The 25,745-nt window shown below is 53.2% G+C and overlaps 1 protein-coding gene across 5 annotated transcripts in view; it reads right to left on the bottom strand.

The window, feature by feature from the left end:
* Window positions 1-25,745, bottom strand: part of garnl3 (GTPase activating Rap/RanGAP domain like 3) — a 78,406-nt gene that overhangs the window by 33,717 nt on the left and 18,944 nt on the right. For 3 of the 5 annotated variants that reach the window (XM_039762531.1, XM_039762534.1, XM_039762533.1), the window contains exons 2-19: window positions 25,653-25,722; window positions 19,937-20,011; window positions 14,623-14,722; window positions 13,165-13,283; window positions 12,076-12,140; window positions 11,188-11,251; window positions 9,855-9,881; window positions 9,263-9,338; window positions 9,013-9,111; window positions 8,480-8,583; window positions 7,600-7,708; window positions 5,330-5,375; window positions 4,753-4,859; window positions 4,266-4,414; window positions 4,058-4,162; window positions 3,250-3,324; window positions 2,364-2,475; window positions 1,517-1,546 (exon numbers count right to left, since the gene is read on the bottom strand). In XM_039762531.1, the coding sequence (XP_039618465.1) occupies window positions 1,517-1,546; window positions 2,364-2,475; window positions 3,250-3,324; window positions 4,058-4,162; window positions 4,266-4,414; window positions 4,753-4,859; window positions 5,330-5,375; window positions 7,600-7,708; window positions 8,480-8,583; window positions 9,013-9,111; window positions 9,263-9,338; window positions 9,855-9,881; window positions 11,188-11,251; window positions 12,076-12,140; window positions 13,165-13,283; window positions 14,623-14,722; window positions 19,937-20,011; window positions 25,653-25,722 (1,532 nt within the window). The remainder of the gene's footprint in view (window positions 1-1,516; window positions 1,547-2,363; window positions 2,476-3,249; window positions 3,325-4,057; window positions 4,163-4,265; window positions 4,415-4,752; window positions 4,860-5,329; window positions 5,376-7,599; window positions 7,709-8,479; window positions 8,584-9,012; window positions 9,112-9,262; window positions 9,339-9,854; window positions 9,882-11,187; window positions 11,252-12,075; window positions 12,141-13,164; window positions 13,284-14,622; window positions 14,723-19,936; window positions 20,012-25,652; window positions 25,723-25,745) is intronic. The other 2 variants (XM_039762532.1, XM_039762536.1) reach the window with 1 other exon arrangement.

The following is a 25,745-nucleotide window of genomic DNA, read 5'->3' as shown; positions in this document are numbered from 1 at the left end:
CCAGCCAGGCGGGTTAGAGTGGCATGGAGAGCTGCTGGCCTCACCTGGGGACACACGCAAGTGGTGGAAGGGGCATTTTGAGGACCTCCTAAATCCCACCAATATGGGGCCCTGGGATTCAGCCCTCCCTGGAGTTCTTAAAGGCTCAGGATGTTGTTGGGTGGTCTTAACTGGCATGTCTCTTCAACACTGCGTGGAGTGGCAAACTAGGGTGGGGGGCTCCCCAGAAAAGGGGCTGGTGGGAGTGTTCCACACTTAAGGGGGTCACACACTGATCAGCCGTTCCGGGAAGGCCACTGCCAGCCTCAGATTCAGGATCCCTGGCACCGACCACTGGATGGGCTCTGGAGGGCCATGGCATGCAAACGCGTCCTTTAGGGGGTACTGTGGCAGTATGGGGTGCAGACCCCTTCCCAGTGGGCGTCTTTTCCTAAATTTGAAGGACAGAATTTCTAGGTGCAGCCAAGGACTGGACGGTGTGCAGTTTAGTGACCTCAGAAATTGCCCCCCTTTGCTTTCTGAGGATGATGTGGCCCTGCTGGCTTCATCGGGTGGTGACCTCACATGTGCACAGGGGACGTCATGGTCCTTGGGGTGGAGTGCCCCCTCTGGGCTGGGGATGAGGTGATGGAGGACTTTAAGTATCCCGGGGTCTTGCTATTGACAGGAGGCTCGCAGCACCGGATGGCACACCGGTCAGTCATGGTGAAGAGGGAGCCCAGAGGCTGTGGGCAGCAGTCGAGAGAACTCGATGGCAGACGGGCAGGAGTCCTGGCTCAGGCTTAGAGAGGTACGGCAAGGCGTTCAAAGTCGAGTCAGCTGAGGTGGTCAGGCCATCTGGTTATGATGCCACCTGAAGGACTCCCTGCAATAAAATTCTGGGCACGTCGTCCAACTGGGGGAGACCTCAGGGTTCAGCTGGCATGGGGATGCCTTGCAGGAGTGGGGGGTTAAAGGGACCTCTGGGTGTCTTTGTTTGGGCTGCAGAACACAATCCTGACCTGGATACGTGGCAAAAAGTGGAAGGACGGGTCATAGAAAGGCACACACCCACTATGCCAGCCTCTGATACCAAGGAGCTGTTGGACAAGGAGTGGCCCTGCTGGATGTCAGCCACACCAGAGTGCAGAAGAAGGAACAGGAAGAACCGTAACTGTCCGGTGGTGGTCCTCTAGTGGTGGTGGCAGCTCTCCTCTAGGGGGTCTGAACACCTCTAATGGTGCCCTCTGGGGGTAGTCAGGTGCGACAATACAGCACTTTGACCCCATTCACTGGGCATCATTTCCTGCCTGGAGGGTCCTTACAGTAAAACGCTGCCCTCTAGTGGCCACTGAGTATTTACAGGAGCTCCAGTGGCCCACGTGACATGACATAGGCAGCAGTTGTCAGGCTTATTTGGGGGGTCCCTGCTGTTTAGTATTGCCCTGTTGCCCACCCCCTCTACTCTGGACCACTCATTTCTACCTGAAGTGCCCCTGAGATCACCGAAATGAGAAGAAATAAGAAAACGGCTCACCAGCAGCTGGGATGGTTGGATCTGCGGCAGCTACAGAGAGAGATAGAGAGAGAGAGAGAGAGAGAGAGGAGGGTCAGCCCTGAGAGTATATAGCGCCTTTTCAGTGGACTTCATTATCAACTTGTCTGTCCCTGACCCACTAAGGTGGTCCAGAGGTATCCTTCCTTTCACCATTGACACCAGAAGTTTTCTTTTTTGTCCTTAATTAGCGAGAGCAGGATGTGGAATGGCGCTATAAAATGCCTGCCCACCACCATCTCCCAAACAAAAGGCATGTGGGCACACTTCACCCCGCCAGCTGGTATTTGCTGTAACCACTTGCCAGCTTCAGTCTTGGTGATTTTACACCCCACCCCAGGGGTCACTTTGCATACAAGACAGCGGTCACCTGGATAAGCCCACCACGGACACATTGTACCCCAGCTGCTAGAGACCTGCCACCTGTCTTTACTAACAAGGGGTACCCGCTCTGTAGACGTGGGGTTATCACTAAATTCTCCAAATTCAGAAAGCAGAAGGACAACCTCATGCCCCTCTGCAGAGGGGGTCCATATCTTTAAATTTCTGACCTGAAGTGGGCACAGCACAGCCCTGCCATTGCCAAGGAGGCTCAGCAATGTCCCCAGAGGAGGCCACCATCACTGGCCATGTGAGGTCCTGCGTTGGCACCTACTCAGCCGCAAGAGGGCAAAGAATATGACTGGCATGCCACTGCCTTATGTGCAGGATGCCAACCCAGAAAGGCAAACAGTTCTATTACAGACATGGGCCACCAGGACCACTCAACAGCCGCTCCTGCTGACCACTGGCACAGCTCGACCAGGGCCACAGGCCATCGGATACTCACCATCGACAAGCATCACCCCCGAGTCGGTCGCCGCCAGCAGCGAGGGGCCCCACGAGTCGCTGCACACGATGTCATAGGGGAAGTTGGCGTAGAAGGACTGGGACTCCCAGGGCTAGGAGGAGGAAAGAGCAAAGGGGCAGGGTCAGCCGTGGCAAGGCGCTATACAGGACAAAAGCAGAGCAGGATGGATAGAAAACCAGGAAGAACATCAAGACCAAGGGTCACTAAGAAAGGCACTATATAACGAGGTCACCTCACAGGAATACACAAGGGGGGGGACTGGAGTGTGGGGGTCCACAGCAGGATGGACAGAAGAGTGCAGGGCTCTGCAATGCTTTCTGAGGGTGAAGGGTAAGGTCCTTCTGGGAGACTGGCATGACCACTAGGGGGCGCTGTGACCACCCTGTGACATTGCTTTAAAAACGTCGGGGACATCAGGTGAGCAGACTGGGGGCTGCTTTACTGTCAGGGTGGGCGCTGAGACAGCGAGAATGAGACCAAGTGGAGGGTCACACAGGGAGGGCGCTGAGGACATGTTGGGTGACTCCCTGTAATCATCCCTCCCTTCTTTTCCATTTCTGAGTTTTTTTTGCCCAGTTTGTTCATCCTCAGAGTGGGGGCTTCATGTAAGTGTGTCTGGATGTTGCCAGGTGGACACGCCCCTTACCCAGTCAGCCAATGAGGTCAATGAGGCAGAGAGTCTGCCCCAAGAGACACTGTAACCATGGGCGGAGCCTACTGTGTCCAGCTTTCCAATCAGAATACAGCGCACAAGCAAACAAACGTCTATCAGAGCTGATTGGCAGAGCCTGCTCTTAGTCACCCAGCCAATGGGATTGTCGGCTCAGATGAGCGGGTCAGTCCCAGTCCATAGTGGCACACGCACCTCCTTTCTGCAGAGCCCAGTGGTGACCAGACTGGTAGGGGCATCGCCTCGCACGATGGTCTTCAGTTTTAATGCCTAAAGAAATAAGAGACAGGCATGAATTAACACACACTGGAGGGGGCAGAGATAGGGGCACCAGAACGAAAGTAAATGACCAGGGCATGGCACATTCAAGCATTGCCCACACACACCCACGCTCTCTAGTGCCGTTCATACTCTGCTTACTACACCATCACATGATATCCCAGAGGGGATTTCCCAGGGGTCCTCATTCTTTCATCTAAAACAATAGGCACACAAATGTGACTAGGCGTCACAGACTAACCCCACCCACTTCTTCCACAGCCCCACCCACCTCTCCAACAGTCCCAGCCACGCCCCCTGACCACTCCCAGGCACTGCTTACCCCAGTCCAGCCTCACACAAACCACACCCACACCAAACCCACTTTCACCTCTTGACCACACCCAGCTTCCTCTCCTCAGAGACTAACCCCACCCAATTCTTCCACAGCTCCACCCACCTCTCCAACAATCCCAGCCACTCCCCCTGACCACTCCCTGGTTACCGCTTACCTCGGGCTAACCTTGGACAAGCCACACCCACGTTTGCCAAAACCACCCAGATGGCTCTCCTCCCAGAATAACCCCTCCCACACTTCTTCACCACACCCAGTCCTCACACCAACCCCACTTTCACCTCTTCTAACCCCACCCACTACTTCCACAGCTCCACCCACACTTCCTGCCCACAGCCAGACCCAGCTCACCCCGTCTGTTGTGACCTAAGCCCCGCCCATGTGCCTCACTTGTCCAATCCTGACAAACTCCGCCTGGCGCGCCTCCTCCTTTTTGCGCGCTGATTTCGGCGATTCGGGCAGCACGTCGCTGAAGGACCTTCTGTTCAGCATGTTCTGCAATAGCAGCGATGATGAGAAGGAACAGCAGTGAAGTGACATTCTTTATCCCCCCCCCATACACATGCTAGGTGCCATGTAGGTGACATCTGACACTCACGGTTGAGATTGGACCCCAAGGCCCCCCGATCACTTTGTGCAGGTCTGGCATGAGGTCCTGGTAGAGCGAGCGGATGAGCATGTCTAAGGTGCGCTGCCTTTTCTGAGCAAACGTCGGCGTCTCCAGGGTGGCCTTCTCGCCGTTGATTACTGTCAAGACATTAAAGGGCAGCCAATGAGTGGGCATGGCATGGGCATGAGCTGTACACACCAATGAGATGGGGGCATCTGACAAGTGAATTGAAACATGGGGTATCAGTCTAAAAACCCTGTGAAGTGACAGAAGTGCCGCTCTGGCAGTCCAGCCATGGCTGGCATGTGAAGCTGACATCTGTATGAAACCCCCCTAAACACTGTGGTGCCATCAACCAGGGCAGGATCTGGGATGAGAATGCCCCCGTAGCCCTCCGCTAACTTCTGACATGGCAGGGGGCCTCGACATTTCTGAAGTTCCGGTTTGACTTTCTGGCACCAAAGGGTCTACTCACGTTTGACTAACAAAAAGTCCCTGAATTCCTGGTGGTCCGTAAACACTGGCGGAGAAGGGAGTGGTGGGCCAAACAGTGGGACGCTCTCTTCAGAAAAAATCTTTAACCTGCTCGAGATGGAAAAAAAGTTCAGAAATTGAGACACACCAGGCAACTCCTGCCCGTGCAATGGCCTCAGAAGGGCATGGAGACGTCTGCCCACCCATCAGCTCACTCATCCACTCCTGAGCTGGCACTGTCCATTACCAGAGCAGCACCAGCCTCGCACAGCCCAAGATGCCAGTCAACCATGGGAGGCAAACATTCTCATGCCTGCAACCCTCAGTGAGAGACGTTCATGCCCCACAGGTCCGTGGAGGTGGCATCAGTTGTGGAGACCCAACCTTTAGTGACACTCAATGAACAAAAGCGGCTTTGAAGTTCTGAGCCCCAAAACAAATCTAAGAGCTGCCCCTCAGCCAGGTGGCACTAGTGCTCCATGGCAGAACCTTAACTGTTTCATAGCCATCCTACAAGGACCCGCAATGCCAGCCAGGCCTCCACGGCTCGAGCAGGATGTCCACATTGGCACACTCACCTGTAGCTGTCGTTCTGCTTATTGTATCTGACTAAGGCAAAAATGTCTGCAGTTCATGTCAAGGAATGAATGTCACCTGAGTGGAGGGTCTGGAACACCCTGAGCCTTCGGTGGCCTTCCTGTTGTCCAGCACCGTGTCCTTTCACGCTCGCCATTCTCCTGGCATTCAGATCCTGCACTCGCTGCATCTCTCAGTCCGTGTGGATTAACAGGTGACACTGCCCAGGTGACAATAGTGACTACACATACCTGAGTACAGATGGTGCACCAATCAGCACTTCCCCTTTAGAGGTCCCTGCCCCACCCACTCAGGAGGCCGCCTGGAATTTGGTCACCAAGGGGATGACAAGGACAGATTCAATCTAATGAGACTGGGAGATGGAGCTGGTGGGGGGGGTTTGAGGGCTCAGAGAAAATAAACAAATGAAAGCAGACGGACAGATGAACAGACAGAGGGACAGGCAGACAGGCAGAGGGACAGGCAGGCAGACGGACAGATGGACGGACAGACAGACGGACAGACAGAGGGGCAGGCAGACAGACATGACATCAAATACAATCAAAAAACTAACATGGACCAGGGCTCAAAAGGGGTAAAAGGGGCAAAGCTGGCAGGAAGGCAGGAAAGTGAGCGAGTGAGGGGTAGCCCTTCAAGACTGACCAGGAGACCATTAACTGCAAGTTGGTTGGCTCATGGCAGGGCACCGGTGGGGGCGTGGCCACAGTGAAGCAGCGTGAGGCCAACATGGTGAAAGGCACCACCCACAGGTCTGCCATTCACTTGGTCTGCTGGCCTCTGCCCGATGTAGTGAAGATGGTCCCCACTCATCCTTTACGTCACGTGCAGCTCTCAAGTGAAGCAGGTGTCACGTGACAGGGGCGTGCCCATCCCCGCCTCAAACTCACTGATTGGGCATCATCCCAGACAGGGACCTAATAAGGGCGGAGCCAGGGGACCACTTTAAGTTCACCACTCACATGTCCTCCTGCCATCAAACGGATTTCAAGAGGGGATTCAGACCAGAAAGGGGGACAAAACAATAGGAGTGCAGCCCATATCCAGATTCATAAATGCCGTGACGTTGGCACAGTGTGGGCACAATAGAGATGGATCCAACTGCTGCAGACCACAGCACAGGTGACAGAAAGTGTCTGCCACAATTTTGGATGACACCACAAGGCACACACCCAGGCTGGGTCACTTTAGATTGGACTGCCAGCCTGACTCGAGGACAACATGCAATCCTGGCAGCAAGGTGACCAAGCTGGTGAGCTGAGCCTAGGTCCTTGGAGCTGAGAGCTGGCAGTGCCATCAGATGGGCTGCAACTCCCTTAAGTTTTTAGCTTACTGATCCAGTAAGGACAGGAGGGGGTGGTCACTGATGCCCCACTTTTTAAAGACATTGGTGTATGTGGCGTGCTTATGACCAGCTGCTCCTAGAAGGGGTGACACCCCAATGCCGCCATTCTGTATGGACACGTAAGTGGATGAGGACCTCCCGGGTGTGGTGTTGTCATTCCCTGTCCTTGTGGATCCCCTGGTCAGTGGTGGTGCCCCCCAGCTCTTGATTTAATGCGGCACTCTTTCGGCTCGTCGGTGGAGCCACTGGTCGGTCAAGTGACATTCATGTGAACTTTCACAAAACTGAAGCCACAAAGACAATTGGCAGCCAAACTTTCCGAAATGCCCCAGAGTGGTGGCCTGTCGATGGCTGCAGTGGCCCCAGGACTTGCTGTGGTGGCTTCCCTCCTGTTGGCTATCATTCAGTCACCTCTGCCTCCAGTGATTTCTCCATTCACTTCCAGTCCCCCCAGTCGGCCTGTGTCCACCATTAGAGGCTCTCAGTGACCCTCATCCATGTCACCAGTGTCACCAGTGCCAGCTCCTTTCTTTTACCTGCCAGTCCTATTCTCGGGTCCCTTCTTGGATTTAGAGTGTAGGTGGGACAGTTCTGAAATGGGACAGCCTGTGTGCCACTCCTGTCCTAGTCACACGGACTGTGCATGGCACAAACATGCTGGACACTAAGGAGACATGGCACACGGCAGGCATCCCAGGGCTTTCGTGGAGTCCTCGAGATCAGCTAGTGCCATGAAGTTCCACGGTCACCACGAGCCACAGTCACCCAGTGCCATGAAGTTCTACCAGCCTGTCAGGCTGAAGCCACTCTTCAGTCAGACTTCAGCGAAAAGGACGCATCCCACTGAGCACTGCTTGGAAACGTGCCAGGTCAGCCACCATGAAGAACAACAAACCAGTGAAAGGATACGCGTGAAATGGGACCGGATCATGGACGGCTTGAAGGAAGACGTGGTGTCATCCCCCTCCTGGAAAACGATGGTGACGATGTCATTCCCAATGTGCCGCTTCCGCTCCACCTGCGGGGAGAAGCAATCATGCGTCAGAAAGTGCAAGGGCAGCCACCAGGGTGCGCTAGCGACTTTCACTGTAGCACCCCCTGGCTGCCAGCAGACACACAACACACGACGTGTGCTCATTCAGGCAGTGCATGGAAGACACTATATAATTAAAGTCGCTGTTTGATTTAAAGTGTTAGTGGGTGGGTGGAGTTTGAACCTTTAGGGGGGGCACTCGTCACCAGCATGTCACCCCAGGATGGATTTCACTGGTAGCGTGAGGAGAACACACCAATGCCCTGAATGTGCCCCTGCTGGGATGCAAATGACTGGCACATCACATGCTCTTTGACCCCAGGTGGTCCGAGTGTGAACTTGAGGACCCCCAGCCTTAGCATCAGGAGAATCAGCAGCTCTTCCGATCCAGGAGGACACATTGGGGGCTTGGCACAGATTGAATAGGCTGACTGGTTTAAAGGTCCCACCAGGTCCCACTCGGACAGCTCACCCCACTCCTCACTTGGTATTCAATATAGCGCCTTTCCATAGTCACAGAACAAACCAGACCCCAGCAGTCCCTGACTGTCATGGTGATGGGGCTGACTGGCATTGTGAAAGGTGCCATTCTCTTTCTGTTCAGATTTCTATTACTATTGTCAAAGATGACCAATCTGTAAGAGCAAAGGGTGATGCCAGGTGCTATACAAAGGTGTGAGAGAAAGCAAGTGCAGGCCTTTTGAGCTAGGTCATGTTAAGAGTGACAGGTGGCACTTGGGGACAGATGGTACTTACCTGCTGCTTATTTTCTTTCGAGTATGGCAGCATCGTCGACACATGGAACATCAGCTCGTGCCCCTGGTACACAGTGTAGATCGAGTTGATGCCCGTCGTGTCATCTGAGAAGCACAGAGATGCCAGTCACACACAGCAAAGGCCACGCGGCTGTCATTATGGCACCCCCTTCCTTACCTGGGGGGTCCTGGACTCCAGTCTGCTGGTGGGCACTCCACCCATGTTTGTGTGTCCCCCCCTACCTGCGCCTTCCCATGATATCCTAGAGACGCTGGCATGGCTTGGGCACAGGGAGTCCATGACACGGACTGAGCATCTGCTCCCACTCCACCAGCTGCACCCCAGGCCCCGCCCTCTCCCTCCCCATGTCATTCAGCTCCTCTGTGAGATTCCATTGGTTAGAATAGTTTCTCAAGTCCCGCCCCTTCCCTATTCCCAGATGTCTGTGATGCTGACAGGTAGGCTGCTCTGATTGGAAGGCCCTGCCACCTCATGTCATTTTGTCCCTTTGAATTGTGTTCTCAGTGACTTACTTTTCGTGTCCAGCCCTCCACGGTAGCCGGCCCAGCTCCTCAGCGTGATGGTGTCCCCCAGCAGGTTTAAGAACTTGTGGAAGCTCTCGCTGCCCACTTCTGTCTCGAGGCAAACGTGAAAGAGAAAGAAAGGAAAAAAAGTCAAAGCAGGCCATCGTGGAAAACCAGGGAAGTGGCATTGTGGGCCACTGCTTGTTCAAATGAGGTGTCACTGGTGTCACCACGGCGAAAACCACCCGGGGTCACTCACCGTTACTGAACATCTCGTCGTCAGTCAGCTGGCCGTCTTTTGCGTAAAGGACACCGAATTTGAAGTTCACCGAGCCCTGGGGAGGGACAAGTGACACTCCGTTAGCCACCAGGGGAAACATTTCAATGCACTTTGAGCTGCGCTCGGAGTAGAAAGGCACAATATAAGTCACTTTAGGATGCTGGGCACCATTCACCCTCAACTTCATTGTTTTTACCTTCACCTTCCTTGATTAGAAAAGCTTTGGAAAAACAATCAGAATTGACAAGGTGGGGGTGGGAGGGGGGCGCTTTGGACCCACCAGGCCTCTCACCAGTGGTTCCCAGTCAGTGAAAGTAAGAAGAAGAAAAGGCGGGTGGATTGGCATCGCGCCAACAATAAAATACGAAAAAAATGAGGAATCGGAGAAATCCGAGAGTGCGTCAGCCAATGGGAGGGATGAGAGAAAGCTCTAGAAACAGCCAACGCGATCAATAAACGATCAATCATTGAAGCCGACACACGTAATCAGTGAAAAAGCAGAAGAAGTGAAAAACCAGAACTGCGTCCAGAAGTAAAAGGCGCCAGCCACGAGACCCTCGCCAGTCCGTACCTCCTGCTCCTCCAGCACCAGCAGATCCTGCAGAAGAAGACAACAGCGTCAGATGGGCGGCCGCCATGCTGCCCTCCACCAAACAGCTCATTCACTCCTCTCTATGATGCCCACATCCTGGTCACATGCTGGGGATGGCACTATATAATAAAAGGGTTGCCAACTTCTGGTTAACGGAGGTAATGCCCGTCTAGCCACCCTTAGGCACTGGACGAGGCTGCTAGGAAATATTACAAGTACAGCAGGCACCCTCACCGATGGACTCCGAGTGCCCAGGTTAAGGGTCAGTGTCACTGCCGCTGGGCAGACGCAGAGTTCTGAGTGACCACCATGAGGTCAACTAAGACTGTGGGACCCCAAATGCTGAAGGTCACACCTCTGCAGCCCTGCTGAGCAGGGCTCTCTTCTTCTGTTTTATTAGGCTGCTATGCTTGATGCCACGCTCTGAAAAACACAGCCTGGCGGCATCACCATGACAACCACAGACCCCTGGGATGTGAGGGGGTCTGGGGGCCTGAGAGTGTCTGAGAGTGTCTGTCCGTCTCGTTTCACATCAGTGCAGCTGAAACTCATCCACAGCATCCTCTGCATCAACCAATCAGTGAGCTCAGACCCCCCCAACCCAGCCCACCCACCACCCGTGTCAGCAGTGGCAGTGCCAATGAGGTTGTTACTTGTTTTTGTAAAGACACAAGCAGACAAGCTGATAAAAATGACCAAATGATGGACCCCCTCAGCCCACCTCATGCTGATGCCCACTCTGCTTTCTGACTGGCTTTCAGATTAACGTGGGCGTTAAAAAGAAAAAAAAGCAAACTAGGACAATCAGTGTGGAGCAAAGTGTGCCAAGGAAGCCCAGCTCACCAACGTTGACCCCTAAGGATGCCCACCAGGCTCAGAGGCTGATGGCCAACTGAATGACCAGGTGGGAGCGAGGTGACACTTGAACCAGAAGGCATTGTCACCAATGAGTGGCTAACCTGTGGGTTTAAACAGATGGGCAACAACGTGGGCACATCTGGAGTCAGTTAAGGCAGGCAGTCATCGGTCATCATGAAGGTCACCGAGCAAAAGTTTGTACAGTAGAGTAGAGACAAAGAGGACGTGGGCACAAGTATGCCAACTAGACAACAGCCATTAGCCAAAGAGCCTGGCATAAATGGACCTCTAAGGTGCTTGAGACGGGCGAGAAATGAAGAAGGCATAGGGCAAGGATCACACCCTGTTCGAATGAGTGTGGGTACAGGGTGGGCCCCTCAGTCCATCCACCACAGTCAATCCAAATAAATGCACACCTGGGGGGTTTGCACCCATGCCCACCCCTCGGGCTCACCTTCTGAATGTCGGGGTTAAGGATTTCGCGGGGTCCTTTCTCAAATCGGTCCAGGTTCATGGCACTGCAAAGCAAAGCAAAGGACATCCAGGGAGTTAGTGGACCACCACTGTGGGCACAGCAGAGAATTCAAGTGTAATCCATCCATCCATCCATTATCCAACCTGCTATATCCTAACGGCAGGGCACTCCATTGTAATTAATTAGTTAATATAAGAGGGGTGACATTATAGTGCCCTGGCCATTCCACAAAGTCAACAGCAGTGTGGCATTCTGACCTCACAGCTCCAGGGATCGGGGTTCAACTTTCGGCCCACTCACCACGACCCCCCAATCCAGCTTCCTCTCACGTCCCACATGACTTGCCAGATAAGTCCGAGAGCGTGCCCTGCCCTGCCCTGCCCTGCCTTGGACACTCGCAATTGGCACCTGCTTCTGCCCCAGGACTAAATGAATAATTGGCAGTGGGGGTCCAGCTACCAATACAGAAGCAGCCCACTCCATTCCTATATCTGGAATGGACACCGAATGGCTTTGAACCCAGACCCCTGTCCTTCACCGCCAGTCTCAGGGTAATGGGCACCAAGCTCCAGTGGGTCCATGCCATCACGTTGCCATGCTGAGCTCAGAGGCGCGTGCCCACTCCGTCACTCTGTGATGTGAGGGGGGTGCACATCCACTAGGAGACACCAGGGGGCAGGCTGCTCAGTTATGTGGGCTCAGGACACACCCAGTGTGCATGGTCGGCAACAGGTGGCAGAGTGCTGGCGGGTGGGAGTGGGCATGGACCTAGCCGCCAGTGAGGTGGGTCCAGTCCCTCGTATCCCTGCATCTCCCTGTGCTCATCCCACCCCATGGTGGCCCTGGCATCCTGGCGTTGACACGCACCTTAAGATGGACTTCACCGAGAGCGTCTTGGTCGGGCTGTAGGGCAGGCAGATCTTCTGAGTTCCCTGAAACAAAAAAACAACAAAGAGTCACTGATGGCTGACCCTGCAGTGTGCCCAGACCCACCCTGGCAAGGCAATTGGCATCAACTAACTGATGCCAGTGTGTGTCCAATCACTGGGACCACCCCAACAGTTTGTGCCCACTGGTTCATTTGTTAGACCAGTTCATATCAGTCACTCCTTACTGTATAGTGCCTTTCACTGTCAGTGACATCCATTTATCCATTGTTTCACGTCAGCATCATATGGGGCTGCTGCCTATCCTGGTGGCACTGGGCACCAGACACAAGAGGACACACACACACACACAAACACCCTCACAACACAGAAGGTCTATGGTCATTGGAAGTGACAGGATGCGTCTCAGCAGCGTCCCACCAGCACCTCAATAACCGTCACCGAGCCCAGACGAATAAGCCCTGCCCCTCGTAACTCACTCCCTATTTTGACTCTAGTGGGCAGACATCTACCTTGTGGTGTCCTGGGGTCATCACACCCTTATAATTGAGATAATGTGCCCAGTGAGCCGTGGGCACCTGGCAAAGCGCCTCTCTTCATCTGGGATGTCCCTCCTTCCACCACCTCAATGTTCTTACAATTTCTCCAAATTTATGTTAGATTTTTAGAAAAGTGCCCTCTGAGAGGCGCTGGTTGAACACTTGCAGGGCGGCGGCTCTATAGAAACTGATGAAGAACATCCTGCACTGCATATGAAGTAAAGACGTCTCACCATGAAAGGCACTATACAGAATAAAGACTACCTGATTGACTATAATGAGTCACTCACATACGACATCCAATTAGGCTATCCACGGCCAATCCATCTGGCCAATCCAATCCTTCCATTTTCCAAACCAAACCCACTTTCTCCTTAACAGGGGTATGGCATTGCCAAAGCATGTCCAGGCAGGAACCGACGCGGGATGGCACATTGCGATTACGGGCACAAGGATCAATTGTGATGTCCCATGTAGGATGAGTTGGGAGCACATCAACACAGACAGGGGGTGCCATGCCCACCACTTACCATCTTTCTCCAGAGGATGGAGCGGTACTGTGGCACTCGCTGGTTGTTTTGGTCGGACAGAACGACTGACAGATAGAAGGGGTTCTTCTCGGCATCCGTCCCCACGTAGTTCTGATGGACTGAAAAATAAAGAAATGGAAAAAAATCAGTGAGAACAGAAATGGGCATGCCAAGCATGGAAAATTCAACAATGGAGCCACGACAGAGATGATAAAAAGGCATATGTTTGGCACCCCTGCTGACTTCACCCCAGGTGCAAATGAGATTTGAGGTTTTGGTTCTGACAAATACAATTGACTTCAGAAGGCAGACAGTGGGCAAGTGCTTATCCTGGTGGCATTGGAGAAAATTGTGGACAGGATGCCAGTCCATTACACTGCCAACTGACATGAGTTCAACTTAAAATTGCCTTCTGCCTAAGATGTTGTGAGCCTGGCAGGTAAAGTCACATCAAACATTTCATACTGAATGACATCCTAAGGTTTCATTCTGATGTCCTATGCCAGTCTGTGGTAGTAGGCACCATGACAATGTGCCATAAATGTACACAACTTCTTTCCATATCAATAAATTCATACGGGGCAGTCTACCCTTGTGCCTCACTTGCCAGCATAACTTGAGGTTTCCACCTTAAATTACTACAGCATGCCAATACACCAGAGTACCCAGCATAGTGGCACTGAGTTGCTGGGCACTTCCTCTGTACACCAGGGTCGTGGTGGCACAGTGGTTGGGTAGCCTGGTCACTTCCTGTGTCCTGACCATGAATGGAACTCTGCTTTGAACTGATGAGGCTCTTAATCATAATGTCACCTGTGACTCCTTATGTGACTTGAATGAGTCACTGAGCCCTCACTGCATCCATTCAGCACCTAAGAATGGGATGCAGTGTGGAAAGGCGCTATATAACATAAAGGAGGAAGGGAGACTGCCCACAAAGACTGGATGACAGGATAGTCCTGACTGGACTTTGCCTCCTTTGATTGAAATACAAGGACAGACTAAGACTGAAGGGGCACTGCTGGCCAACAAGGCAGGTGACGTCCACCTCCTGGTGCTTCGGGGCTTTGTAATGACATTTAAGTGGAAAGGCGCTAAATGCATGAATTGTGGTTGAGGTGCTCATTGACTCCTACTGGCGTCTTCCTAACAGCTATATCTGCCGGGTCACCAGTGGTCAGAGGCTGCCTGTGGCTGGTGGCCTCAGTTATTGCTAATGACTGACAGATGGCATCAGCCATGCCTATGGTCACGTCCATCACAGGCAAAGGGTTGAGGGGCTACAGCACTGCTTTGCTGGAATGATTGACAGCTGCCACGTTAGCAGATCTAGCCAAGCAGGCAGCAAGCAGACCTCGTTGACCGATTGGGGCACACGGACGAGACAAATGACAGCGCAGGAGCCGAAGCCCCGCCCCTGTCCCGAATGACGCTATAAAGAGCAGAAGGATTGATTACCTTTTCCCAAAAAGTATTTGAAATACCAGCGGGTGTGATACTCGGGATTCTCCAGGTGGACATCTGTGCGGCGCCAGGTGCCGGGCGTGTAGTCCGTGTTCTGTGGAAAAGCAGACGACAACAAACCAGTCAGGCGCTATACTATACACGCGGCCGTGACGAGAGCGCGCCGGCAGGGCGGCCGAAAGGCCTGCGCGTCACTCGGACCGACCGCGCGTCCCCGACACTCCCCGGCGACAGCGGAAACGCGAGCGCGCGGGCGATGAGCGGTAATTGGAGATGAGAGCGGCGAGCGGGCGGCGGCGCAATGCCGGCTTGTCACATAACTCATTATGCCGGGCTATTGTCACCGTGGCACGCAGCTGTCACAACAGCGGACCTCGCGACAAGCAAACAAAGGCAACGGCGGCGAACGACTTCCGGCGCTCATCTGCATATGCGGCCTCAGAAATGGAAATGTGGGGGGCCAGACTGGGGGTGGGGGGAGCAAGTTGCCTAGTCACGTGTGTGTCACTAAGAAACGGTGCCATCCAGACTTTCTAGTCCATCTGTATTGAACTGTTACAGCTGTCAGTTATATAGTGCCTTTCATATCTTCTGCATTATATAGTGCCTTTCACACCTCTCAGTCATTTACCTTCCTTATCTTTCCTCTTTCTGAATTCCATACTTTCTGTTGCATCTGCCATTTTTATAGTGCCTCTCATGTCTATGTATTATGTGGTGCCATTCCAAGCTTTTCATGTCTATCCACGAGATTCCACGTTTCATACGCCTCTCTATATGTCACAGCATCTGTCACACTAGTGCATTTAACTGTCCAACATATAGTGCCTTTCACTCTATCTATCTATCTATCTATCTATCTATCTATCTATCTATCTATTATATAGTGCCTTTCATATCTATCTATCTATCTATCTATCTATTATATAGTGCCTTTCATATCTATCTATCTATCTATTATATAGTGCCTTTCACTCTATCTATCTATCTATCTATCTATCTATCTATCTATCTATCTATCTATCTATTATATAGTGCCTTTCACTCTATCTATCTATCTATCTATCTATCTAAGTGCCTTTCACTCTATCTATCTATCTATCTATCTATCTATCTATCTATCTATCTATCTATCTATTATATAGTGCCTTTCACTCTGTCTATCTATCTATCTATTATATAGTGCCTTTCACTCTATCTATCTATCTATCTATCTATCTATCTATCTATCTATCTATGTATCTATTATATTGTGCCTTTCACTCTGTCTGTCTGTCTATCTATCATCATATGGTGCCTCTCTTAGCCATTATATAGTGCCTTTCATGCCTATTTCTTGATCTACCCTTTCTTTATAGTGCCTTTCATCTCTATGTATTATGTAAATGAGAGCACATCTGCAGAATTCTGCCCCCTGTGCACCCTGAGGGGATTTGCAGGTTTGAAGATGGTTGGCTGGGTCAGCTCCCACCATGAAGTGGCACACAGACAAGGCAGGGGTTAATCTGTTCTTGCGGGCACTGGCACTGATAATCAAAGCAGAGGCTTTGGTGGTCCACACTCCCAAGGGCATTTCAGAGGGTCTCTTCTGTTAGTGTGGTCACAGCCTGTAGCGGATCACTGCCTGGTCTACTGGGTGTGCATCCCCTCAAACTCAAACTTTGATTTACAGGCAAGAAATAAGGACAGTGGGAGGGAGGTGCCCAGTTTGACATGGGTACCACGAAGATGGCACAGAGCTGAAGAGAAAGCCTCCAGAAAAGTAAGCAGCAGCAGCAGCAGCGCATCAGCAAAATGTAAAACAGTGGTTTATGGCTGCCAGGGGGCACTATACCCTGCATATGTGCCGAGTGTCTCAGAAACACAACAGACAGGGTGGAGCAGCCTGGAGGGACACACACACAAGCTGCCAGGCTGGTGACTCAGCAGTACCCAGGATTACCTGATGGTGTTCTGGGAGAGACATCACACCTCCTGGCCACCAGGGGGCATGCGGACACAGAAGGTCATCATAGCAGACAACTGGGGAGCTGCTTTGGAGAGCCACTAGGGGGAGTGCTGGCCTCCTGTCCATGAGACAAATGGAAGACCACCCATGGGCCCAGAGGGGGCCAGTCAGAAGGAGTGTGGGGCAGAGTGGGGGTAGTAGAGTGGTGAAGGTACTTTAGTGTGGGCACCAGCTTTGCCACAGGGTAGGTACAGGTTGAAGTTCTGTGCAGTTTGCTGCTTTACTTGTTCATTGGTGCTTTGTGTTCTCCCTGTGCTCCTCCCTCCTGGACTTCCTTTTGTAGTGAAGGTGTAATGTTTTGTTCATTTGTGCCTCGTTGGTAAGGAGGACTGCCAGGTGGCACTTTAAGCTGTGGATGTGCCATCCCAGTGCCAGGGTGCCCTGTCTGTGAATGTGTGACACTGATGTGGGAAAGGATGCTGACCTGGGATGTGGCACTGAACTGGGCAATATTCAAAGGGACAGTGAAGTGGGCACAGAGAATGGGAGGCAGGCAGACAGTGGTGCCCTCTAGAGGCTATTGAGCCACAGCAGAACTTGGATTGGTCCACTTCATCCAGTAGTAGAAATGCAAAACCTGTGCCTGTTGTAAGGACCTGCACAGTGAAAGGTGCTATATACAAGTGACAGACTCAATCCTTATGGCCTGTGTGACCCAACTATTGAAAGGCACTATATTCAGGAAAGGCTACTTAAGCATCAGACTTACGGGCACACATCTCACCTGCCCACATATGCAGTCCATAAAGTCTGACATCTGTCCTGAAAGGCGCTATATTTCATCACAAACGTTTTGTCCTTCCTTTTGTTAGACTCGCTGACTGGGAGTGACCAGAAGTGACTGTGAGTGTAGCCGTGATAACCGGCACAGCTGGCTCTTCATGGAATTCCAGGAGCTTCTCCAAAGCTGGAATGAGAGCAGTGAGCCCATGGCATCCTGTGGACCCCAGAGTGTCACATCACCTGCTGAGGTCTCCATGACATAAGAGGGTCTGATCAGCATGTCCACGGTTCAAGTGGACAATGCAGCCCAGTCCAATCAAGCCCTGCCCACCCCTGACAAAGTGGAGTCACAGAGAGCCACTAGAGGGCGCTGTGCATGGAGCCTATGAAGGCAATGACCCGAAGAGCCCCCAGCTTAACGTCACCCCAGCCTTGGTGACCAGTATAAACAGCCCCTTGTTGACTGATGGCAGAACGTGGCCTCCTGTGGCGGCACAGGCGTCTGAGACAAAGCGCGGTGGTCGGGGAGCCCCGATGTGTGTCACGGCTGGCTGAGGGACTCGAGACGCAGCATCCATCTTGAGGCACTAGTGGCAGCGGCGGCAGCGCGAGCTGAATGGCGTCTCTCCAGGCTCGAGTCAGACAGCGCGCTGACATTCGGGGAGTGTGTGTAGTGCGGGGGGGGGTGGGCGGGGGGCTGTGCGATTTAAATTGCTCTCCAGCCGGCGCCGTAATGCTGGGCTGAGAAGTCGAGCACAGATTTCCATACATATGACTGGAATGCTAATGCCGAGCCTGCCGAGGGCCGCAAGCCGAAGATGGAAGGCAGCAGATCAGGCCGCTAAAAACAAAGGACATCGCTGGACAGGCATGACTGGCCGCTGACCATCAGGGTCCTGCATGGCAAAAGAGTGGTCGTCGGAAATGGGCCACTGGGGAGCTGGCAGGATGGGGCGGATCAGAAGAAACCACAGTGTCACACGGTCACTTCAGCAGGCTAAGTGAAGCACTTGCCATGAAAGGCACTATACTGGGAGAAGCACCACGGACTGACATGTCCTTCTGTGACGATGATGATGATGATGATGATGGTGTAGAGCGCTGCACAAAACGTCTCAACCCCACTGATCTGCGCTGGAGCTCAGTGGGTCAGCTGCGGCCGTCTTCTGTCCATTCAGGGGACCCTCGAGCTTAGAGTCCACCTGAGATGCACAAATGTTCAATGATGAGACCTGCTGTAGGAGCCTGGGGGGCTGATGGTGCGTGGTGGCCAGGGAGCCATGGGGTCCCATCTTCCCAGAGTCACAGCCTTATCAACAAGAAGTGGGGGGGGCTACGTCGAGTGGGCAGGGCTATGACAATTGGCTGTGGTTAGGTGGGCAGGGTTGGCTGAATAATGTGGGTGGAGCTATAGAAGTGAGAAGGCCCAGGCTACATGGGCGGGTTACACAAAGTGGGCAGGGCTGTGACAAGTGGGTGGGGCTAAATTCAGTGGATTGTTGAGCTCTTCAGTGGCGTCTCCTCTAGTAAGGTAGAGACATGGTGTCTTGGGTATGGCCTGGCACGAGTCACACAAGTGCCCGGGTGAGAGCCGAGTGACAAGAACAACTAAAGATCCTCAACACAAGTCAATCCGTTCAAGTTGGCGTAAGGCAGCACCACCCAAGTGTTGGACACCACAAGGTCTTCTGGATGTGACAATGACCAAAAGTGGCTTCAGGACTCAAAAGTGGCTTCAGGACTCAAGTCCTGAAAAGAGAAATACTGTACATCTGCTGCCCTGCTGAGACAGGCACCCTCATATGATGCCAACAGCAGCTCATTACAGTAATACAGCAAGTTGTGACAATGGTGACTGACACTGAGCCTCTCAGTGGTGTCTGTCAGGATTCTACATAGACATTTACCCCACCACAGGGTATAGAAAGGGGGTCTACAAAGGGCAGGAAAGACCACCTAGTTCTTGCTATGCAGGTGTGCGGGAGGTCAAATCCAGTGCCACGCCTCACTGCCCTCATGGCCTATTTCATTCTGGCTTTCTTAGCTGAATGTGGTCCTTAATGTGTAACATGGTGCCACCTGATGGCTGATGGAGGCACTCAAGCCCCCCGAACCTGCAACTACTGCCCCTAGTGACCACACCAAATGACTGCATTGCTCTGCGACTTCACAGACTTGCCCATCTGGGCTCTAGTGGGCATGCCTTGGGTGGAGATGACAGTGGCGCACACCACCCACCCTGCAACAGCAGTGGAGGAAGAGCAGTGCCCGCAGCTTGGGCGAGAAACTCTTTATGATACACAAGTCCAAACAGCTCCTTGGGATCAGCGTGTCCACCACCAACAGCCAAAGGCTTCTTGAGCCCTTCATTGGGCAAGTGCCCCTTGTCAAGTGATGTCCACTCAAGGCCAAGGAGGCCTGGCTCTGGGCAGCTTGTGGGTAGAATGGGGGGCATCTTTCCAGTGCTATCTGCCATTGTTCTGCTTAACTCCTGATGAAGCACCGGAGCTGTGACCACCCACAGAGAGGGGCTCTGCCCACCCTGCCCAAACAAATCCAAAGCTTTGGAAAACTGACCTCATCCGTCGATCCGTTCTCCACGCGGAAGCGGCCCGCCCTCTGGATGGCTCCATCGGCATCGCTGGAGATGAGCTGCAAGAGAAAGGGAGCCGATCAGAAGAGGGCCGGAGTGGCAGCGGGCCATGGTGGGCGCCCACCTCCAGAAGTGGGCACTGTCACTCAATCTGACTGGCATGGTGCGGCAGTTAGTGCCATTGCCTCACACCTTGGTGAACCCGGGTTCAAGTCGTGTCCTGCTGGACTCAGTGACTCTAAGCTGCCCCCCTTTGGTTGTGTGTGGGACTGCCCTTGATTCCCTTGACCCACCCTGGACCAAGTGGGCGCCTTCACAGCTCAATATTAGTAACCATGACATTGTGTCATATAGCGCCTTTCAGCACAGCACCAAGTTTACCGTCTGACTGCGACAATGAGATCATGCGACAGGGGGTCCCATGGGTGCCACAAGGAGCAGCATAAGGCATGTACCACCTGGTCACTTCTATCTAAAGCTGGCATCCATCCAGTCCATCTCTGCTTCTCTCATGCCAGGGGGCAGGAAGGCGAACTTGACCAATGTCCAGTCCTCTGCCCCCCACGTTTCTGAAGAAATGATGCGGTCGAGTAATGAAAAGCCCCTTGCTGGCTGGCATTCGTCAAACTGACATGGGATCCAGTGGGGGGCACCGGCGATCGAACGTCTTCAAAGGTCACCTCAGCGTACAAGTCGGAGGCAGGCGGATGAGGGGTGTTGTGTGAGTCTGATGCCAGCTGTGTCACTGGGTCAGGGGGAGCGGTGTTTCAATAGCCCCTTTGGTCACCAACACAGGCCACGAACCCTCAGAGCTGCTTAAGGGGCCATAGGGGGGCTGAACAGGAGGGCCCACTCACCCCCATCAACGTCCTGCAACAGTGAGAGTGGGCAGCAGGGGAGTTGGGCATAGAGCTCCAGACTGGTGAGCCAGTAGAGCGTGACCACTGTGCCACCTGCCACTTTAATTTGATTAGGGTCACTTTACCACGTCATTCTTATGCCATACATGTCAGACATTAAGAAATGGCGCGCCTTCATCCCGTTTTCCTCATCCTCAGCCGCAGGGGTCCTGGACGCTGCTCAGTCTCAGACGCTCATGCAGTGGCGGGCAGTGATTGTGGGTAGTGCCATCCATGGCCGTGCAGTTGTTTATTAAACTTCCAGCTGTGCTATATAGCGCCTTACACATCAGTCATTCGCTGCACTTGACATCTCTCTAGTACTTAGTGCCTTGTGCCGTGGCTATCCAGGCAGGGCACCTTCATATCCTCTGTATTTTTATTATATCTTGGCATTTCTCGCTATCGATCACTCTCATATAGCGCCTTGCACAGCTCTCCGTTATGTCACGTGTCCTTCTGTTCATCATATAGTGCCTTTCCTAACTACCTCTGATATACATCAGTCACTTCTTATCTATTATATACAGTACTTCAGTGTCTAGGAATCTTATAGAGCTCCTTACACATCCATCTGCTTTATAGTGCCTTTCCTGTAACTCTGCATTTACTACACCTGTGTGGTCCTGGCCATGTGCCCCTCCGCAGGTGCACCGTGTCCTTGTGCCCAGTGTCACCAGGATCGATGGTTCTGTGTCTCTGACAGATGAGTGGAGGGCACTTGATGGGCGTACAAGAGAATGGAGGCTGTGCTACAAACCAGCTGTGGGTCACGTTGGCACTCAAACATTGCCATGTCCAGTGCTGTTATGAAAGCTGCAGCCCACTGCCCATCTGGGACCATCACATCCATGTCAGGTGGGAAGGAGGGCACAGTGAGACAAGCCTCATACCAGCAGAGATGTCTGGGGTCCGATACACAGAGGTGGGACCCCGCAGGGGCATCATACACCTCCAGATATTCAAGATGGTTGCATGAGGGCATAATGCCCTTCACTTTTGAGAGGGTGGCTGAGGGTCCCACTGCACCCCTCCTTCAGTGACTATGCAGGCAGCAGACTCCTAACTGCAGCTGCCAGGCTGTCATTATGCAGCGGGTACTCTCTGTGTTTTCAGCCTCTCTGCCCCTCTCTCTGTGTGTTGGCCAAATGTCCACTTACCGACCAACTGAATCCACAGGGAGCCCTGCATGCAACTCTGGAACGGATGCCAACTGGCACACTCACACCCACCCACAGCCATAGTGGGCATCAGCGTGGACATTCACAGGGCCTGCGACTCGGCCGTCTGGGCGGACACCACATACACACACTTACACACACACTCTGGCCTGGGACATCGGAGATCCGTCCTGCGAGGTGACCCGATGGCACCGTGAGATGCGCCGTCACACCTGAATGGATGATGACAGCCGCGCTCTGCCTTTCTGCTCAGCCTTTGAAAGGTGGGATGGCAGCTGGGAGATAAGGTGCTGAGTGAGGCGCCACCCTGTCAGCTGATGGCCTGTTATGAGCGAGTGAATGCCACCGTGATGACAATGCGCTCAGGCAGGTGACACACACAGCCCCAGGTCACAGCAAATCTGTCACAGCGCCAGTGACAGGCAGAGCCGAGGACAGAGGCAGCCAGTAAAGGTCCGCCAGATGCCCACCATCCCTCACTTAATTCCCACCAGTGCCTCAAATGCCAGATGACTTCTGACAGATAGATGAAATGTCACTGGGGGTGGGCACTAGACGATGATTAGCCCAGGGCACAGACGTAGGAACAGGACAATGGCTGAATTTAGTGGTCTAACACAAGTCCCCCAGTCCAGTAGGGGGCGCCTCACATTATGTGTGTTGTATTCTGTGCAGGGCCATCTGAGTGTTGACAGATGGCAGTGGGCACTCCAGTGGTCAGTGCTGACCCTAGAATGGGCTCTGGCTGGAGCTTGAAAAAGGCCTTGGGGGCACCTACCCTGGGCAAGGGTTCAACTGGCAGAGTGCAGAAAGGAGCAGGAGGTGATCTTGGGATGGCGTTATGCTGGCCAGATCATGAGCCTGTCCTCAGTGCCAACCTGAGCTTGCTGGAAGGTGTGAGCTGAGAGGGCACTTTCTGGCTCCAGGTGGTCAACAATACACCCTCACTATTCAGCGGGATGGTGGCATGCCCGCTCCCCACCGGAGCTGAATACCCACTGTGCAGCTCCTGGCATTGTGACAGTAGGCACACTACTCATTAGTGTGCCACACACACACCATTAATAAGCAGAGCCCCTCCCTAGTGGCACCAACTCCTGAGGCAAGGCCCTTCCAATGTCTGAGTGGTGCCCACCTGGCTGTGTCCTCTAAACCCAATGGCCGAGTGCCACAAGCCCAACCAGGCACATGTATGCGGCTACTGGGGTGACACGGACTCAGATCACTGCAGAATAACTGAAGTGGCCAAGCAATGGCATGAGGACAGGGTGGGTGAGGGGGCCAATTTGATGTTCTCCTCCTTCAGGTAATCTGCATGATGTGTTTGGTCATTTTGCTCACTATGTGGCACTAGAGAGACCTCAGTGGGGATCCTGGGTGCAGTTCTGACATGCAAGCTCATACCAGGGCAGACTGGCATATAGAGATGGCATCTGGGTCTTCACTAGCCTGCAAAGCACCCACTGACCTAGACGGCACCTAGTGGAGACAGCAGCAAGTGTTTGGACACCTGAGGAGCCCACTGGAGAGATGACTTGCCTACTGAAAAGTCTCATTAGTGGCAGGTGGCACTGCCATCCTAGTGAGTGCCGCACCTCTGTCACGTACAATGCCATGCTGATTTTTTAATAACTTCTTCTTAATTAAATTAGGAGGCACTCAACGGATGCAAGTGCAGCGCAGATGAGCTGCACGCGGGCACAGTGCCAGTGAAAGTGCCAGAGCAAAGCCGCCTGTCCAGAACATTCCAAAGGATCTTCATAAACAGGTCATGCTCTGGGATGGAGGGGGCGTGGCTACGGGCGGAGCCATAGCCACTCTCTGACAGCATCTTGTCCAGAAGGGGCCGCTGACCATGTGACAAATGGTGACCAGTTGATCCACACCAGCTGACCCTTTGGTAGGATCATCGGCTCGCACCATCTGCACCCCCGTTTGGACTGTTGCCCCCGCCCCACTTAGCCTGCCTCTCTCTCGCTCTCTCTCTCTCATCAAATTAAATTAAAGCAGCAAATGTGCAGTGGGCTGTCGCTAGTCGCCATGGCGTCGCTAATTATGTTGCTGGGCGGCTGCTGGATGACCAGTCATGTCAAGGTCAGCTCCCCCTTGGGTGGTCAGTTGAGTCTTTTGCCCCATTGCCCTGTGAGTAGGCATAAATATGACGATATATAAAAGCCCATCAACCAGTGGAGGAGATGCAGTCACTTTTGGGGTCCTGAAGAGCTCTACATGCTAGATGTCATCAAAGGACTGCCACCAAGCCCATGGGACAGAGGTCTGGGTCTTTGGTATTTTGGGGACTCCACTCCATTTCCACGCACACACCTGGGCTAACAGAGGGGCGGGGCTTAACTCAGTAAAACAAGCACAGAGCCCAACCAGCAGGGGGCACCGTTACACCAAGACGCCAGTCATTGCTGGTAGGAAGAATCGTCCAGCAGCTGTGATGCCTGCTGTTAACTGCCTCAGTGGCACTCACATAAGAAACAGGGCAACAGAGGAGAGTGGCACCAGAGGGGTCTGCCGTGAGCATCAAGCCTGAGCGTCATCCTCGGTGGGTCCTTATGTGGTTGGTGTGGCACCCTAAAGCCAATCCTCACCTCTGTTCACCCACCTACTGTGTCCCGGTCAGCATTACATGGACACCGCTGGGCCAGTGCTGGCCGTCATGAAGATCCTGACCTGCAGGGGGTGCCATACACTCACCAGGGAGAAGAGAACAGTGTCCCCTGTGCCCAAGGAAGGCCCTTTGACCAGTCAGGATGACCAGTCTGTGTCCTTCTATCGGGTGACATCTCGCTTCACACACCCCCTAGAGGGCAGGGAGCTGCCTTGTACCCAGTAGGAGGCTGAGACAGACAGACAGATGGCACCAGGCATCCTCAGATCAGATGCTGGGCAGCATTCATCCTCTGGCCGGGCCCGTCTGACCACCCCTCAGACATCTCACTCATCCTGCTTCACTCACACCTCCTCAGACGAAGCCAGAAGGTGTCCCCTCAGCCAGACACAGACCTGCTGCCCAGAGGTCCTTCTGCCCACTCGTCACAGTTTTGTAAAGGCATTTCTCTTCTTGTTTCCCTTGTGCTGGCAGTCAATAATGAAAGGCGCTATATGCAATGAAGACTGACCTGATTCAAAGCCCCCCATCTCCCGATGACACGCCACTTTTAATGCTTCTCACTGCCACATGCCTGCTGCCCACAGATTAGCGGACGCTTCCTCTGCCCACTGAGCTCCAGTCACGCTCTGCAGGAAGCCTGGCGCCGACACTGATAGGCTAATCTTCAGCTGGGCGCTGCCATGACAGGACGAGGGAGATGGAGACGATGAAGGGCAATGCCTTGTGAAGGGCGCTATATCAGAATGGCTCATTTCAGGGGAGTTTACCATGGAGGTAAGGTGGCGCTGTATGAAAAGCGCTATATGCCATTAACATTAAAATATTGAGAGGGTGGCATTGCCCACTAACAGAAACCTGTAAGAGGACCTGCCTGTTGAAAACATATCAGGCAGACTATGGTGACTCTTTAAGAGAGTACATTTTTTATAGCGCCCTGGGGTGGAGCCTGGCACCGGTGCCAGTCAGTTAGCGTGCAGACACCAAAAAGAAAACTCACCAGCTCCACTGAACCGTAGTGCTTGCGACTGAACTCGCCGCGCCTGCAGCCCAAGTCTTCAGAGGCAGAGCTGAAATACAAAATGGTAAAATG

The sequence above is a fragment of the Polypterus senegalus genome, chromosome 9 (assembly GCF_016835505.1).
Source record: "Polypterus senegalus isolate Bchr_013 chromosome 9, ASM1683550v1, whole genome shotgun sequence".
Lineage (NCBI taxonomy): Eukaryota > Metazoa > Chordata > Cladistia > Polypteriformes > Polypteridae > Polypterus > Polypterus senegalus.
Note: the sequence above shows the minus strand (reverse complement) of the source record. Positions and strands in the feature narration are given on the sequence as shown.